The sequence below is a fragment of the Panthera pardus genome, unplaced genomic scaffold (assembly GCF_024362965.1).
Source record: "Panthera pardus isolate Hobbes unplaced genomic scaffold, ASM2436296v1 HiC_scaffold_6, whole genome shotgun sequence".
Lineage (NCBI taxonomy): Eukaryota > Metazoa > Chordata > Mammalia > Carnivora > Felidae > Panthera > Panthera pardus.
In genome coordinates, this window is record NW_026526991.1 from 81,492,249 (window position 1) to 81,511,178 (window position 18,930).

At 41.9% G+C, this 18,930-nt stretch overlaps 1 protein-coding gene and 1 long non-coding RNA gene across 9 annotated transcripts in view; one reads left to right on the top strand and one right to left on the bottom strand.

The window, feature by feature from the left end:
- The window catches only part of LOC109268759 (uncharacterized), a 63,719-nt gene extending 44,961 nt beyond the window's left edge, over positions 1–18,758 (bottom strand). For 2 of the 5 annotated variants that reach the window (XR_002080773.2, XR_002080770.2), the window contains exons 1-3: positions 16,626–16,828; positions 14,867–14,961; positions 14,621–14,757 (exon numbers count right to left, since the gene is read on the bottom strand). This is a non-coding gene — a long non-coding RNA (uncharacterized LOC109268759). Of the gene's footprint in view, positions 1–14,620; positions 14,758–14,866; positions 14,962–16,625; positions 16,829–18,450 lie in introns of those variants that run through there. The other 3 variants (XR_008419707.1, XR_002080771.2, XR_002080772.2) reach the window with 3 other exon arrangements.
- Positions 17,506–18,930, top strand: part of ITPR2 (inositol 1,4,5-trisphosphate receptor type 2) — a 488,958-nt gene continuing 487,533 nt past the window's right edge. Inside the window, exon 1 of one of the 4 annotated variants that reach the window (XR_008419706.1) lies at positions 17,506–17,961. Coding sequence is in view for 2 of the 4 variants with exons in the window: in XM_019452273.2 (XP_019307818.1) it covers positions 17,870–17,961 (92 nt within the window). In the remaining 2 variants the exon portion in view is untranslated. The remainder of the gene's footprint in view (positions 17,962–18,930) is intronic. The other 3 variants (XM_019452273.2, XM_053895795.1, XM_019452277.2) reach the window with 3 other exon arrangements.

Below are 18,930 nucleotides of genomic sequence, written 5' to 3' on the forward strand. Positions count from 1 at the left end.
TCTGCAAATGCTCAGAAACAACAGAGTTTGGCATCATCAAATACCGTACATTGACTAATAAGCAGAGAAGTCATATTTTGGGGGGCCCCATATTTACTTATGCTGCAAATCAGAGATGCAGAGGAAATGTAGCTCCTTTATTTCTCTAAAACTTCATTGTATCATATCATTGTACATCTTAAACTTATACAACGTTTTATGTCAATTATATCTCAAAAAAAAAAAAAAAAAGCTAAAAAGAGCAGCTCCTGGCTGGCTCAGTTGGTAGAATAGGTGACTCTTGGTCTCAGGGTCATGAGTTCAACTCCACACTGGGGATAGAGGTTACTTGTAAAATAAAAATAAAAAAAGCTAAAAAGAAAAATAAAACTTAATTGTCTAAGGCTGATCTGATCTTCATCAACACTCCACCTGCTGGATGACTAGGACAAAGCTGACTTCTGTCCATTTCTGTTGAAAATTTGATCCAGTTACATACATTTAAATAATCTCTTTAGCTACATGTCAAATGTTTGGCCTTTTAGATTTCACCTGGCAGGATGTGGTTTTGTGACCTTGTGGCTTTGGGGGGAGGGTTTCCTTGTTCTGTATTCTGGCTTCTCTGTTCTCTGTGGTAATGTCTCTTGTCTGCCAGGTTGCTGCTGGCTCTGTTGGCATTCTTGACTGAGGTCTGTAACTCATTGTAACTCACTTAGCTTGACTGGATCTCATTGGTTCTCCTTGACTGACTTGGCATCATCTTGCTCACTAAGGTTCCCTCCGAGTTTCTGCCCTGTTCTCTATCTGGCCACTAGCCTAGTGGATTATGGATCATCTCACCCTTCACCAGAGCGGAAAGTGATTTGTACAGTGGCCCTGTAGCAGCCCCACTGCGTCTCAGCTCACATGCCTTCACATTCTTACCTTTAGAATCAGCACTTTGGGCTTCCATCTATACCACATGGACTAGAAACTCTGGGACCTGCTCTCAAACTTCCTTCTCTGTCCATTTCCACGGGATTGCTACTTTTTCTCTGCCATGACATACTGCTCTCCCATTAGTGTGGCTGACAATTGCTTGAGAGCCTCCTTTTGGAGCCCTAACTGGAAGGGGCAAAACCCCTTGTCTGTCCTCAGTGCCACCCTCAAACTGGCCAGTGAGACTTCTTCCCTCCTCCAGTTTCTAAACAGTGAGATTCAGAGTATATCACCTCCCTCGTCTCCTTTCTTTTCCATCCCTGTATTTCTTGCATCCTGAGATACATTGTCTTCCTCCCTCCATTATTACCCCTCTTAAAGTCTCCTCTTCCTTTCCCTTATATTCCTTTTGCATTTCTTTTTCTTTCTATAAGTTTTAAGTGTATGTAATTTAAAAAATTCCCACTTTTGTCTTCTTTAGAACTGATAAAACACATCTGTTAAGTATCAAGATATATCACCAGAATAGTATTTAATTGTAAGAAATTCACACACAGAAAACTTATGAATCTATTTCAATTTGGGATAAATGATGGAAACAGATAATAAAACGTGTTTGGCTTTTTTATATAGAAAATACTGTTTATACAGATGTTCAACCTTTTTGGTTAGCCACTTTATTGACCTAATATTTACATGTAAATATATATAAACATATACATTATATATATACATACGTATTTATATATAATATATAACTTACATTTATATATTATATATAATGTATATATATGTGTGTGTGTGTATATATATATATATATATATATTTTTTTTTTTTTTTTTTTTTTTTTTTTTGTAGTAAGCTCTATGCTGAACATGGGGCTTGAACTCATGACCCCAAGATTGAATCACACGTTCCACCGACTGAGCCAGCCAAGCACCCCTAAGATATTTTTAATGTAAAAATATTTGACATCCCTTAATTTTCATTTAAACTATGACATCTGCCTTTTTATCCTTGAGAGTCTCTATAATTAATAATTATCTTAACAATATATGTTTCTAGGATTTTTTAAATGTATGCTTTGGTGGGCACGTGCCATTATGCATATTGTTCATGGGTGACAATATATGGTTTGATTTTTCTCCCTCAGAGCACCAATTTTCTAAACTCTCATCCTTCTGTCAAATGATTTCTTTCTTTCTTTTTTTAATGTTTATTCATTTTTCAGAGAGAGAGAAAGAGAGAGAGAGACACACACACAGGGAGTGGGGGAGGAACAGAGGGAGAGGGAGATACAGAATCCAAAGCAGGTTCCAGGCTCTGAGCTGTCAGCACAGAGCCTGACTCAGGGCTCAAACTCACAAATTGTGAGATCATGACCTGAGCTGAAGTCGGGATGTTTAACCAATTGAGCTACCCAGGCAACCCCCTTAAATTATTTCTTAATAACATACGTGACAAAATATCCCTATCAGAGGTAAGTGACAGTCGAAGAAGCTCACGAGCTTAGTTTTTATTGTGAAGTTAAAATATAATCCAGTTTAACTGAAAATTTAACATTTTGTCCAGAAAATAAAGAGGAAAATAGCAACTTGTGTGGGGGAGATTTCATCTGCCTCTCAGTGGGTGTAGTTCCTGAGAAGGGAATTGTTCATATACTCCTCCCTCTGTTTGACTGACCTCATAACTTGGACACTGAGTGTATGACAGTTCTTGATTAGATTCTAATGTTTAAAGGGTAATTTTTTCCTACTTCATTCAAATTTTACCTTGATTCTGATTTTAGAATTCCATCTGCAAGCATGATGAACCGGAGCATAACATTCACAAGATATTTAATATCAGTGTTTTCCTTTTTCTTAATACCTATCCAATTTTACATGGCTTACAAAAACAGGAGGCACTTTCTAATGGAGGTTTACGTCAAAGTTTTTGAGGGCAGAAACAGTTTCTGGAATAACTATGTGCATAGTTCCTGGCACATAGTAGGTGGTCAATAAAGATTTGTGGAATAAATAAAATGCTAGTATGTCCCTTTAACTTTGAATAAATGGTTATATTTAAAGCATTTAAGGGGCACCTGGGTGGCTCAAGTGGTTAAGCATCTGACCATAGCTCAGGTCATGATTTTGTGGTTCATGAGTTTGAGCCCCACGTCCGGTTCTGTGATGACAGCCCAGAGCCTGGAGTCTGCTTCAGATTCTGTGTCTCCCTCTGTCTTTCTCTACCCCACTCGTGCTCTGTCTCTTGCTGTCTCAAAAATAAATAAACATTAAAAAAAAATAAAGCATCTAAAGTGTTCATATCTACTTGCTTTTTAAGAACATTTTTAGGTGAATACAACACAATTAGTTTGTTTCCAAACCCTGTCTTATTGGTTCCAGGTTGACCTAGTCATGGATGACAAGAGCACAGAGAGACTGAGTTTTGGGGGGGGGGAAAAATAGAGGCTGATATTTCCATCAATTTGGTGGAAGAAATGGGTAATTACCCAGAAGTGGAGCAACATGAAAGCATCTAATGCAATGTAAACCTTCACAGGGCTCTTGAGAAAGGACAAAAGCTCTATTGGAAATAAACATGAATGGTGCTGGTGGATGATGTCACCTGGATTGGTGGGCTATGTTGCAGCAGGGGTCAGAGTAGAGAAAATGACATCTCCTCTCTCTCCATATCCCTGTCTTTGGTCTAAGAATAGGGCTGACAACACGAAAGTCTGTGAAGGAAAAAAAAGGTCATGTAAATGTTAAGTTGGAAGAAAATTCTAATGACTGCAAGACAGATGATAAAACCCTAAGAATGTAAAGTTAATGTAGACTTGTAATACAGCTGCTGAAAAACCAATATGGTACAAATTTTCATGGGCATGAGTATGCCTGTGTATTTGAAGAGACGGCATAATATTAACAAATACTAAGGTATTAGTATTAGACATATGGGAAGGATATTTCAAATGCTGTGGGAATGGAAGAATTGTAACCTGTGAGTAAATTAGCATGTTCATCAGAAGTAAACAGAACAGATGCTGTTAACAAGTTTTCCTAAACTTTCTACCACTACTCCTTGGCCAGCCTCTGGTCCTACCCACTGCCATTTATACATTCTCTCAGAAATTCTATAATGCAAAGACAGACCCTTAAACAGTCTACAAGGAAGTGAGCATGTGTTCAAAACTTGGTGTTGTGATAGCATAGTTTACATACAAACATGGGTAAGAAGTGACGTCTTAGGCAGGTGTCCATCCTTTCCGGGAAATGAAAGTCAGAGTGAAGCAGCTGTGATGGGTTAGTATTTGAAGGCAAACAGTGTTCTGTAGTGTAAACTTCACTTCTACAGGAAAGATACTAGATTAGATTAGTTCAAGTATCTTAAAGCATTCTTAAGAGCGATACAATCTGATTGAGCTGAGTTTAGGCCCACATAGTTGAATATCTGTACGAGGTTCCCATTGAAAAGAGTTTAGCATTTTATCTATCAATATTTCTGTGTCATTTATTGCAAGGTGTATTCAATATCATGCCTGTTCCAGTTTGATAAGCAGAGATTGCAGTGGAGATCAGGCTTAGCCCAAGGCCCATTGCTAAGGCAAAAAAATGGGAACAAGTTTCCTGGAACATGGTACCCAGAAATACGCAGACTCCAAACACTGATAAGGTTGTTATGGACAACGGTATTCCGGTCTTAAATCCATTTCTGCCAAGAAGGGTGGATTCGAATTCTACAGGCTTCTTGAATTTTCACTTGGCACCTTTCTCCACTGAGATGTTCAGAAAGATGACAGAAGACTGGCCCAGCAAAAACTGAGTTACTAAATGCTTTGAAGGTATGTGCTCTACTAATGACCTCACTACATAGAACATGATCAACATTTTCTTGAAAGTGTGCATTAATAGGAAAAGATTAATTAAAACACCACAACCAAAAGTTTCCAAGCATGTATGCTGTACAACCGAATCTGATAATTTCATCTTCTACTGTCCTGCCTTCACTCTGCTGTGTTAACTTAGACTTTGTTTGAAAAATCTTTCTCATGGGGCACCGGGGTGGCTCAGTTGGTTAAGCATTCGACTTTGCCTCAGATCATGATCTCACAGTTGGTGAGTTTGAGCCCCATGTCGGGCTCTGTGCTGACAGCTCAGAGCCTGGAGCCTGTTTTGGATTCTGTGTCTCCCTCTCTCTGCCCCTCCCCCGCTCACACTCTGTCTCTCTCTCTCAAAAATAAATGAACATTAAAAAATTAAAAAAAAAAGAAAAATCTTTCTCATAATTTCTTCTTTCGAATTTTTCAACTTAAAAGATGTCATTTATTTCTGTGTTTTTATTTTCCATTTAAAAGGTAACATATACTCTCTAAAACATTAGAAAAGTAAAAAAAATATTACCCATAGTTTTATCATGCAAGTCTTTTTTTTGTTTATTTTTCCTACATTTTAGTGACCATACTCAGTATGAACTTTTATCTTGCTTTTATTTTTTATTTATTTTTATTTATTTTTAAAATTTTTTAATGTTTATTTTTGAGAGAGAGAGAGACAGAGTGCAAGCGGGGGAGGGGCAGAGAGAGGGAGACTCAGAATCTGAAGCAGGCTCCAGCTCTGAGTTGTCAGCACAGAGCCTGACGCAGGACTCAAACTCACAAACTGTGAGATCATGACCTGAACTGAAGTCGGACACTTAACTGACTGAGCCACCCAGGCGCCCTTATTTTTTTTTAAATGTTTATATATTTATTGAGAGAGAGAGAGAGCAGGGGAGGGGCAGACAGAAAAGGAGAGAGAATCTCAAACAGGTTCTGTGCTATCAGTGCAGAGCCTGACCCAGGGCTTGATCTCATGAATCATGAGATCATAACCTGAGCAGAAATTAAGAATCAGATACTCAACTGACTGAGCCACCCAGGTGCCCTTATCCTGCTTTTAAAGTCATGATATAAGTCGTTTTATATATTATTACATATTCTTAATAAGAATTATTGGCTACATATTATGTCAGCTGCTACAGCTTACATTTGCTATTGTGCAATATTTACTTTACCACCAAGGTTTATTATTATTCATATTATGATAAACACAATTGTGAATAAAGTATTTTTCAAATATAGGATTATATCCTTAGGATATATTCAGTAGTTCCATTTTGCCATTTAAAATGGTTGTAGAAGATATGAGATTGGCTGTTTCAATATCAGCATTGGTTACTATAATAAAAAAGATTTTGCTAATCTGATACATGAGAAATGATATCTCACTATTATATTACTTTGATTTCTTTCCTATAATCAATCTTTTGCATATAACAGTTGTTGCAAAGTTTTCTCATTTTGTTGTCTACTTTTTAATTTTATTAGAGTTTTGACATAAAAATTAAAAGTTGTATGAAACGCACTTACTTGATATATTGCTTTATATTTTTATATTAAGGCATATGTATTTCTAAATTAAGAAATCACTTATTCATAGAGTGCTAAATTTAAATTCAATTTTGGGGGGGGATATTTTAGAAATATTGAGTAATAATATATTCACCTGAACAATTACTTATTTACTTACTTAATTAATTGATTTAGAGACAGAGAGAGAGAGAGCAGGGGAGAGGCAGAGAGGAAGAAAGAGAATCCCAATTGGAACCCAATGTGGCCTCTATCTCAGGAACTGTGAGATCATGACCTGAGCCAAAACCAAGAGTTGGTCGCTTAACCCACTGAGTCACCCAGGCACCCGCACCTAAATTTATTTTTATCTTAACATATTATGTGATATCCTAAAACTGTACAAAACTGGTATTCTCCATATAAGTAAATAATCACCTCAACATTATTTTTTGAGTAATCTTATGCTTTCTCATTGCTTTTTGATGTCCTTTATCATATATCTAATTCTTACAAATAATCAGGCCTGAAGACTGTGGCCATATGCCTGCCTGCACACGTAGCTGGTACAGCACTGCCACCCCAGCCTACCCCCCTCCCTTTCCCCATCCTCTTAAATTTGTTTTTTTTTAACGTTTATTTATTTTTGAGACAGAGAGAGACAGAGCATGAACAGGGGAGGAGCAGAGAGAGAGGGAGACACAGAATCTGAAACAGGCTCCAGGCTCTGAGCTGTCAGCACAGAGCCTGACGCGGGGCTCGAACTCACGGACCGTGAGATCATGACCTGAGCCGAAGTCGGACGCTTAACCGACGAGCCACCCAGGCGCTCCATCCTTTCCCCATCCTCTAAGGAGTTTGCTCTGAGACTGGTTAAATGCAAGTCACATTTCCAGAAGCACGCCTCAGGAGGCCCAAGCTTCTGACCTCTCTGAAGTTTACTCCTTTGGTGCTTTGTAAATGTGCCTATCATTTAAATCAACACTCATCTTGCTCCTCTTAACCCTTCAGATATTTACTTGGCCCGCATACCACCAAATGACTTAAGAAGACTGAAAAGCCCATGGAAAGATCCCATTTCCAGAGCATTTGCCCTAAGCAGATCATGGAATGGAGTCAGCATGACCGGGATTCAAGAGCACTAATGACTTCAGCACTGTGTGTGGGTGTGAGGGGATATGCAAGAGAAGTACAGGACAGAGCTCTTGCCTTGAGCAAACCCATGTTTTCGTTGGGTAACCAGGAGGTTTATGCCTGAAATAATGCACACAGCAAGCCCACAGAACTACAATTCCTACCATACACACTTAAGAGAGGAAACCAAGGCAAACTTGGGGAAGACGCTGGGGGTGGGAAAAAAGACTTCTGAGTATCTTCCCTGGTTTTGCCCTTATCTGAATTATGGTGCTATCTTCTCTTTTCTCTCCATGTATCTTACTAATTGGGGGATCTTGGATAGATTCCTTAGTTTCTCTAAGTCTCAGTTTCTTCAGCTATAAAATGGGGATAGGGGAGTCTGGGTGGCTCAGTCAGTTAAGCATCCGACTTCAGCTCAAGTCATGATCTTGAGATTTGTGGGTTTGAGCCCCATGTCAGGCTCTCTGCTACCCGTGCAGAGCCCACTGTTGATTCTCTGCCCCCTCTCTCTCAAAAATAAACATTTAAAAAATGGGGTTAAAATAGCGATTATCTCCTGGAGGTTATTACATATTGTATGAAGAGTGCTCCGCACAGAGATTCAAACATGAATGTTGTTAATATATGTTAGTTTCCTTCCTCACAGTCTATATCTTTCCCCTCTACCAAGACTTGTTCTCAAATCTTTTATTCCCATGGACATTTACTACTGGTGAGTTTAGCTTTATTTGTCTGTTTCCCTTCATCAAGACAGTTTAAAATACTAAAGTAATCATTTAAGAGTGACTGCTCAGAAATCCTGGGGGATCTTAGCACCTGGACTACAGTTTAAGAAGTCTCTCTTAATTTGCATGTTAGGACCTTAACAGGGCAAGCTGCCCTTCTTATGATCACCAGAAGTTTGTAAGAGGTGAGGGATGGTCAAAGTTTGGAGTACATCTTCCCCCTTATCACCCAGGGGACTGCAAGCATGACAGCGTTCTCTGGTGTCAGATGGCTGTTTTCCGTATGGGTTTTATCTGCTCCCTTCCGTGAAGAGATAAAAGCTGTCAGCTTGTAGAAGGCAGAGGTCCCATGTGACATTTTTGGGTGGTTTTGTAACACCAGGCTGGAAATTTAGCCACTTCTCTTTCTTTTGGTCTCAAAACTTGTTTTCCCTATTATGTCTGAAATTTTCCTGTTAAAAATTAGATTTCTTTCTCTTATAGACTTTAAAAAAAATCCAAATCTCCCTGAAAGAGATCAAAATTTCAATAGTTATCAAGCATTTACTACTGTTTACTGAAGGGACTGATGTGTAAATGAAAGAGCTGTTGACTCAGAGTCTCTGGAGACAGGCTAGTGCTGGCTCAGTCACTAGTGTGTCCTCTTGAATGGGTCACAATATCTCTGATACTTGGTTTTCTTATGACCTTCAGTATTGCTTTTCTCTCAGATAACGATAATCACAAAAATAATTAGCATTTATTGAGCACTTACTTTGTGGCAGGTAACGTGCCAAGCCCTTTAAGTGTATTTTCTAATTTAAACCTCACAAGGAGCGTAGGAGGTGGGCACCATTATTTCCCTCATTTTATAGTTAAGGAAAATGAAACCTTGGTGATTATTCTTTTGGTAAAGACTGGCAAAAGGCAAATTAAAACTAAAATCAGTTCTATGTGATGTTGCATTCTTAAAAATTTTGGTATAGAGGTATGAGATCCTCTGAAGTGATTGATAAATGCTATCCTGATATATAGATGGAAGCATGAAATTATATTTAGGAAGAATCATTGTAAATTGAAGTAGGCAAGATTTGAAATATCCATATATTTTTCTTTAAAATTTCCATTCTTCTTTGTTATCGGAACGAGGCCATGAGCAATTCAATGGCAAGTAGTGTAAATACCTCTAAGAGCTACGACCCTATCAAATAAGTTGGAAGTTTAATAGGATGCTAATTTGGGAGTCTCATTGGCGCCATCAAAATACAATGAGGCCAAGATGCAAATTTTAAAAGAAAATATTTGAAAACTGGGGCTATAATGCTTAAAAACCCTGCTCCCAGACCAAAGATATAAAACAGTTGAGCTGTTGGAGGTAAGAGAGAATTTTCTGATGGCAAGTGCTTTGTAGTGAGTTGTGTCTGTGTTCTGTCCTGCCCCACCTCAGTGCATGGGAGAGGACTCGGGTGTGGAGGGGAGAAGGTGGTGGTTGACACTCACATCTAGTCTAGTGAGAGGAACTTCAAAGGCTCCACTTGGGGAGCTTGCTGTTTGGCCTCTACAGGTAGGGAAATAAAGTAGACTGATGTCACACTCCAGCTTTGGAAACAGAGAGGTTAAGGGTCAGGAGATGGGCTGGACGGCATTCTTGGCAGGAAAATCAGACTTGCTGCTGCTTTGAGATTGGCCTGCATTTCCAGAGTTTTCCCAGGCTAACAGATTGTTTCTTATGAACCATACCTTAAAAAGAGATCTGGTTTGAGATTATTCCTAAACTCCTATCCTACACACTGTCTTTGACAGTGGTTAAAATTAATATCATCACAAGGGGGGCAGATGGTACCTGGGGAAGAAGACATCATCACTTATATAGTATTCTGACTGAAAATGCTTAACTTCATCTAATTATGAAGAGATGCAAGACAAATCCAAATTTAGGAATATCCTACAAATAAAGGGCCTGTATTCTTAAAAAATGGCAATGTCACTAAAGACAAAGGATGGCTGAGGAATTGGTACAGATGAAAAGAGACTAAGGAGATTTGACAGCTAAATGCTACATGTGATCCTGAATGGGGTTCTGTGCCAGAGGAACAAACTGCTTTAAAGAACACCGTTTGGACAATGGATACATTGGAATATGGGTAATAGATTAAAGTTTTAGATCAATGTTACATTTTCTGAACTTGATTGTTGTACTCTGAATATACAGTAGTTCCCCCTTTATCCCTGGTTTCATTTTCCATGATGATTTCAGTTACCCATGGTCAACTGTAGTTTAGAAGCAGATGATCTTCCTGACAAATCATCAGAAGGTCAGTAGCCCGACACTATGTCACTATGCCTATGTCATTCACCTCACTTCATCTCATCACATAGGCATTTGTCATGTCACATCATCACAAGAAGAAAAAGTGTCAGTATGGTATGATAGGGTATTTTGTGAGAAAGATGCCATATTCACATAAATTTATTACAATATATTATTATAATTGGTCTTTTATTATTAGTCATTGTTCATGTCTCACTGTGCCTAACTTATAAATTAAACTTTATCATAGGTATGTATGTATGTATGTATATGAAAAAACATAGCATATATAGGGTATGGTAATATCTGTGGCTTTAAGCATCCACTGGGGGTCTTGGAATGTATCGGGGGGACTAGTGTGTAAGAGAATCTCTTTGTTCTTAGAAATACATGAATTATTAAGACGTACATGGGTATGATGTATTCAACCTACATTCAAATAATTCTGAAAATAAATTGTGTGTGTGTGTGTGTGTGTGTGTGTGTGTGTGTAGAGCAAGACAATGATAAACAGACATGACAAATTATAAAAATGCTGATTTGGGGTCAAAGTTGTGTACTGTCCGTGTAACTTTTCTGTGTTTGAGATTATTTTGAAATAAAAATGAGGGGCTCCTGGGTGGCTCAGTTGGTTGAGTATCTGACTTTGGCTCAGGTCATGATCTCACAGTTCATGGGTTTGAGCCCCACATTGGGCTCTCTGCTGTCACCATGGAGCCTGCTTCAGATCCTCTGTTCCCCTCTCTCTTTGCCCCTCCCAGCTCACTTCTTCTCTCTCTCAAAAATAAATAAACATTGAAAAAAAAAAAAAGAAAGAAAAATAAGACATTTTCTCAGCAAGGCCTCCCGTTAGTGAATGCTTGTTTCAACCTTGCCTCCTACCTGTGGCCACATACAGTTCCCCTTTCAGAAATGCTAGTAAGCTCCACCCCAGACCTGCTAAATCAGAATCTCTGGGGATGAGGCCCAGGGATCTGTGTTTTAACTCTCCGGATGGTTATACACACTGAAGTTTGAGAAACACTGGTTTAGACTACTCAGGAACCATGTTTGGAATTGGAGTGTGGTGTTAATTCAGGCTGTTGGACATGGGAGAAAGGTGATGGATATTTGGGTGGTGGCCACAGGATCTAGCTCACAACAGTGGGTGAGGATAGTTATGAGATTCTCTTTCTATATTCTCCCCAATACCATCCACTATCGTTTTCCAGCTTATATCTGGAGATCTCAAGTACACAAGCATTTTTTAGCCCCAAATTTCCCAGCAGGAAGTATAAATGCCTAATTTATATTTATTAGAGAACAAATCCATAGATTCTCCATAGAAAATATAATTGATTATGGTGAGCTGGAAGAGTTGCCTATTTTCAGCTTAGTGAGGTAGTGAGGGGTCATAGAGCTTTTTTCTTGTCTCCGTGGAGGATATTTTGGAAGGGAACCTGTAAGGAGTGGTAGTACTCATGAGACAAGGAGCTCTGACCTTGAATCTCCTAATTGGAGGCAGCTTGGTACTTGGTATGTGAGACTTGTTGATCTGTCTGAAAAAGGAAAGAGGATTGGAGAGAAATGGGAAAAATTGATGGGATGGTGGGGGGCAGTGGAGCATCTTATATGGCCACTCTGGCACAGTAAGGATGCCTGCCTGAGTCTGGGGCTGGCAGGGCCCAGTGCCAAAGAAAATGTGGAACCTCTTGTTCAAAAATAAGAATTTCAAGATCGTGCCAGCAAAACATCAAACCAAGCATGGGACCCTTCTAAGTACTGGACAACGTGCTACAGCACAGCTCGTACAACCATAAGGCAGACCCTGCCTGAATCTCCCCTGGTCAAAAGGAGGCCACACTTGCTAGAATTCCACCCAAGAGTGTGGTCTGCCTTTGGGTATACTGTCAGTGATGGAGCTAAGGGGGTTTGCAAGAAGTCAGGCCAGGGACAGCACTCCCACTTCAAAGAAGTGTGCACTGCAGAAATCCTTCAGAGCTACTAAAAACATCACTCATGTGTCCAACAGAGAGCTAACATTTGACACCTACCTAAGTGCAACCAGTCAGTGTTGACCAGACAAACAATAGTCAAGAGGATCTGAGATCACACACCCAGGTCAGAATGATATGTTTGCCATTTCATCCTGATCCTGCTTCCCTATCCCAACAGGGAAGGAGCTCCAATGCACGGACAGGAGTAAAGGAATTAATGACCGCCTCATTTATCTAAGGAAGTCTGGAAGAGATGAGACCAACACTTTAAACTGATCTGGAGTGGGGTATGTGTGTAATGTTTAATAACTGAAAATAACTAAATCCAAGGACTGTCCTTGAAATATCACTAAGGAATAGAACATATAGATTTGATTGTTGCAAGGGAGTTATTTAAAAACCAATATTTTATTTGTACCTCATTGAGGCGACTGCTCAATAAACGGTTACATATTAAAAATTATATTTAGGGGCGCCTGAGTGGCTCAGTAGGTTAAGTGTCCAACTTTGGCTCAGGTCATGATCTCAGAATCTGTGAGTTTGAGCTCTGCATGGAGCTCTTTGCTGACAGCTCTGAGCCTGGAGCCTGCTTCAGATTCTGTGTCTCCATCTCTCTCTGCCCCTGCCTCTCTCTCTCTCTTTTTCTCTCAATCCCTCTCAAAAATAAATAAACATTTTAAAAAATTAAAAATAATTATATTTAGTACAAGACAGGGGAATGAAGAAAGCTATTCATGAAAGACTCAGTTGATGGATCCCGGATAATAATCCCTTTCACTTCTAGTCTTGAACTGAGGATGTCCAAGTGAAGAGTGAATATAAATCACCCTGAAAAGATCTCTGATGGAAGAACATTTTACTGGACACTTATTTTTTAATACAATCAATCTTTTGGGGGTAAACATTTTAAATATTATACTATGCTCTCTTTATGACCTCTCCTATAGATTTTTTAGGGCAGTGATGACTGGGCCTTTGCTAAAGTGATTCACAGTCTTAGCACAGGAGACTCTTTGAATGCCATTTGGCTGAATTGATGTTTGTGACATCTACTATTGATCCTATCAGGGGTAATAAAAATACTTAAGCATTACAAAAATTCCACATCAATTATTTATTGCTACATTTATGTATCTACTATTTATTGAAGCTCTAAATGAGGACTGCTAAGCCCCATAAAGGCTAAAGCATGAATTAGACACTGATCTCATTCTCAAGATGCTTCTAGTTTGGTAAGGCTCAAGTGTATGGAAATAACAAGAAGGCAAGGTGGAAAGTGTTGAATGGTACCTTAAAAAGGATGTGACCTTAGACTCCTGCCCTGAGCTCTGAGTTCTAGAAGGCCCTATTCTGGACCAAGGAGACATGCCCACCAGCAGCCTGAGATTCCTCCCACTTTTAGAATATGTTCTGGGTATCTGACATCCCAGCCCTTATCGATCTTCCCAAGTGTAGACTGCACATCTGGTGTGTGCCGGGGTGGCCCAAGGAGTGGCCAAGGAATGACTACCTGTAGGGACTATCGGTGGGAAGACTTGGAAATGTGGGCCAATTCTCCCTGTACCACCTGGAACAGTTTATTACCTTAAATTGCAACTTTTAATGTTTAGACTATGTTGCAAGGGTCTCCAATTACTCTTGCCCCGGAGGGCCACAAATGTTATGGGCAGGGTGGCCTGGCTATGGGAATTCATGAAGAGCAAGAACTTGGCCTTGGCAGTATTGGAAGTTTCACTTGGGAGGTAGAGCTTGAACAGGCAGAGCTGGGAGAAGGGAAGGAGGAAGAGGAATTTCTGACAGAGGGGAACATCACACTCAAAGACATAGAACTGAAAGTGTCAGTTTGTATGTGGGGAATCTAGCTTTCCATGAGGACATCAGGAGTGGAAGAGTAGAAACAAAGGAGACCAGATCATACACTACCCAGAATGCTAGGACATGGTGAAGTGTCTCGTATTCTCAGCACAGGAGATCCATTTACATGGACTGATGTTCATGACATCTAATATTCACTCCAGTAGGGTTAGGGTCTTTGAAAATCTTTATGTAGACAACAGGGTGTCATTGTAAGTGTGAAAAGTTTTGATCAGATCAACTTTGTACAGAGAGAGTGCTGGCTTGCCATGAGGATGATGAGCAAGGATGGGGGCAAGATAAAAAGAAAATGTATTTGAGATAATGGAAGAGGAACAAAGAGGTAGAGAAAGGAATAAGACTTGGTACCTGGATTCTAAAGAGGTTGGTGAAGCCATTTGATGAAAAAGGTGATTTCTATGGGTGCCTCGCTGGCTCAGTCAGTACAGCATGCAACTCCTGATCTCTGGTGGGGGGTTCCAGTCCCACATTGGGGGTAGAGTTTACTCTAAAAAAAGAAAAGAAAAAGGTGATTTCTATTTGAAGCTGGACATTTTTTACTTTGCATAGTTAGTCAGATGGTAGTAAGGAATTAAGTAATGTGTTTTACCCTACCCGGGGTTTCACTGAATTCTTTTTAGTCATATGCTGACACCTTTTTTCCAGTCCGGGCAGTTAGATATGAGGATACCCTTGCCCAAAGTAGGTGTCTGGTGGGACCAAGAGGACAAGGTCAAGTTAAAGAAAAGAAACACTGAACACAAGTGTAAGTGTGACGAATGATTTTTCAGTGAGTCTCTTTTAAACTTACCTGGTTTTCCTCTCCGTTCCCCCCAACCTGAGACTATTTTTTTCCACTGACTTTTGTAACAGCTTTATTGAGATATAATTCATATACCACAACTCACCCATTTAAAGTGCACAATTCAATAGGTTTTAATAGTCATAGAGTTGTGCAACCATCACCACAATCTATTTTAGAACATTTTCATCTCCCCAAAAAGAAATCCTGTGCCCTTTACTTACCTACTCCAAGCCCTAGGTAACCACTAACCTACTTTTTATCTCTACAGATTTGTGTACTCTGGACATTTTTAATAAACAGAATAATATATGATCCCAATGTCTGGTTTTTTTCACTTAGCAAAATCTTCTTAAGGTTCATTTATGTTGTAGCATGAATCACTACTTCATTCCTTTTCATGGTCAAATAATGTTCCCTTGTGTTTATCTACTCATCAGTTGATGGTCATTTGGGAAATTTCCACTTTGGGGTTTTATGAATAAAACCACTATGAGTATTTGGGTAAAGGTTTTGTGTACATATAAGTTTTCATTTCTCTTGGATATATACTTAGAGACGGAAATGTTGGGTTAAATAGAAATTCTGTGTTCAACTTTTTGAGGAAGTCCTAAACTGTTTTTCAAAGTGTTGTGCCATTTTACATTTGCACTAGGAGTGTTTGAAGGTTCCAAAATCCAAGGAAAAACATTTGTGACTTTGACCAATAATTGAACATCCATTAAATGTATGGCAGAGGGCTGTGCAACATAGAGAGTGATAGATAGATTGTCATATACAAATCCCCTGGATAAACAGAAACCTCTGTTTCTTTTAATAGTTCATGTTTAATGCCTTGGAGGCCCCAAACAGTAACATCATTTGTGTAGACAGAGGAGGATTTCTATCATATAGGAGGCATTTCTAAGTTGCTAAGTACCCTTTTCCAAAGGAGAACGCAGACATAAAGAGATCTGTCAGCTGCATGGTAGGACAATGACTGGGTCCAGTTTATCTCAACACTTACAGGCCTTGTGCTAGCATTTCCTGGATTCTGGGTCTAACACTCTATTGTCTTCTTTCCTGCAGGCTTTCTAAACACACATATTTGAACATTAAGCTTATTTTTCTTTCATATTCCATTGTATGGCCGTAAGTCTCAACCAAAACCATCTATGAATTGTAAGACATCTCTGAACTATAATTTAAGCTTTGGTCAGTTGCACAGTTTGAAATACACCACTCTGCATGTCCTGAGCTCCTCTGCCTTTCTGTAAACCCGGCTCTGTGAAGATTCCTCGGGTCGCAATTCTTTGATTGGGTTGCTAGTGTCCTAAACGAGTTTGCCTTCTCCAGGTCTCCCAGAAAAATAGAGCAAAAGGCTTCTAAAATGATATGATGAGGGATACAAACACAACAGAGAAGTGGAAAGGCGTCCTGACACCATTTTCATTTGTCACCGCTGGAGCTTTAAGGGTCAGCAGACGTCGTCTGGGAGATGGTGACGGTGGGCTCCCGAGGTGGAAGGTTAAACCTGGGGTTGGGGTTAAGGAAGTGCAGGAGGCGTGGCTTGGAGACTTAGAGAAGGTTCACCTCCACAGGTTGGCCACAAAATTGCTGGCTCCTCAAGTGATGTTTACGTCCATTGAAGTTCGCACCCACCTGGACATCAGCTGACAGGTCAGGTTTCACTAACTCCTTATACTTGAGACAAAAACCCAAACTACATACTCCAAATAGAGACAGAGCCTCCCTTCCCTCCCTCCATCCTTCCCTTTCCTCCTTCCCTGCTTCCTTCCTTCCTTCCTTCCTTCCTTCCTTCCTTCCTTCCTTCCTTCCTTCCTTCTCCTTCTCTTTCCTCTCTTTATTTTCTTTCTTTATTATGTGTTTATTTTCTATTTCTATTCCACACCCTCCACCCCCCACTTCACCTTCTTCTCCCTACGTCGGCAAATTACCCTCCCCCACCCCACCGATCCGACCCCGGCTCCACCTTTTCATCTCCTGGCGTTTAGCAGGCTCACTCCACCGCGCGCGACCCCCGCGCCCGCCAGGCCAATTCTCACCCTCCCTGCTCCCTTAAAAGCCCAGGGAAAACGTCTTGGCCCCACCATCATGCACTTTCCCGGGAGGGGACTGTCGTACCCCAGGCCCATAAGCTCCAGGGCGGCTATAAATCTCCCTTTTCCTCGCTCTAGGGGCCCGTGCCGCCCCTCCAGCGCCAGAGGCTCACCGCAGCGCGCCGCTTCCCCGGTGGCCCGGCCTCCCCAGAGTCGCCCCGCCCCGTTCCAGCTCCGCCCCCGGCCGCAGCTCACTGATTGGCCTTCCACCTCCTTTCCCCGGGCTCCTCTCCTCCCCTCAGCCCAATGGGCATCGCCACCTGGTCCAAAAATTCCCCCAAGGGGACCGAGCGGCTCTGCCACCACCAGCTCCTGCAGGGCGGCGGGGACCGCCGCGGTGGGGCGCAGAACGAGGAGGGGACCCGGAGCGGGGGAGCGGAGGAGGCGGGAGGAGGAGCAGAGGTGTTGGAGAGAAAAGTTCTGAAAGGAACAGGAAACCTGCCGGGGAAGCGGCGGCTGCGGCTCTCGGCCCCCCCCCCCCCCCGACCCCCAGGGCTGCGCACGTCGCGGGGCGTCCGCCGCAGCGGCTTCGCTCCGGGCCGGCTTCCCCGGCGCGGGGGCAGGGCTGAGCCACGACACTCGGTCACTCAGGCCGTGCCCTTCGCTGCCGCTGTCGGCGCTACAGCTGTGCGCTCCGTTCTGCCGCGGCGGCTCCCCGGAGAGGGCGGCGAGGGCGCAGGGAAGAGGAGGGACGTCTACTTTGGAGCATGAAGCAGCATGTCTGATAAAATGTCCAGCTTCCTCTACATAGGGGACATCGTGTCCCTGTACGCGGAGGGCTCGGTCAACGGCTTCATCAGCACCCTGGGGTAAGCCGGGGACGCGGGCTGCGCAGCGCCCGCGCTCTCTCTCCTGAACCATCCCCGCCCCTGCTCGCTCCGCCGCGTCCCCCTGCTCCCGCCCGGGGGGTGGCCGGGCCGCGCGGCTGGGTCTGTGCGCCCGCGGACAGCGCTGGGCTCTCGGCTCGCTCGCAGGAAGCTGCCCGGAGAGGCACGACTTTCTCAGCAACTTCGTAATCTCAAGCTCAGAGACGCATCAAAAAAGGAGGAAGTGATTCAAAAGCCCCGAGACAGGCCCTGCGAAGAAGTCTTCGCTAGCTTCTCCAAGGGTTGTTTTCGTTAAACGTGTTTGTTTTCCCGAAAAGGTAGAACAATACTGCACCTCTCCCGGTCTTGGCGAGCGACCACCCCCAAGCCCCTGTCTCTCAGGGCAGTCGATAAAAGTCCGTGGCCTTGGACATGAAACTCAGGCGACGTGGTGAGCCAAAGTGTGGCTTTGCCCCTGCGGGGGTTGCTCACCGTCTCGTCTTCTCTGAAGTAATTTCCTTTCGGCTTTGCCAAACCGGGACTTGCCGTCAGGGGTAGCCCAGGGATGATGACTGCAGCTCTGTGACCCTTAGACGTCTCTGAGGGCCTCCTGGTTCTAGAACGCAGACCTGCTTTCCCCCTGTCCCGGGCCTTGGCCCACTGAAATCCTGAACTTCTCCTGGAACTCAGCCAAGTGCAGGGCTCTTGAGATTCGAGCTGACTTATGAATGGGGGAAATAGCTATATAAACATAACATGTGCTAGTTGGTTAAATAGGACTTCCTTGATGACTAGTATTTTCTCTCTGTCCTGATTGTGAATACCAGTTAGCAGTTTAAATATGCACGCGGCAATGTGTTTTCATGCGCACGCATTTTTTTTTTTTTTTTTTTTTAATTTTTATTACCTTGCGGTCTCAGTACTTCAGACTGCCCACTCTTTAGGATTTCAGGCTGCAGAACTGGTGTTTCC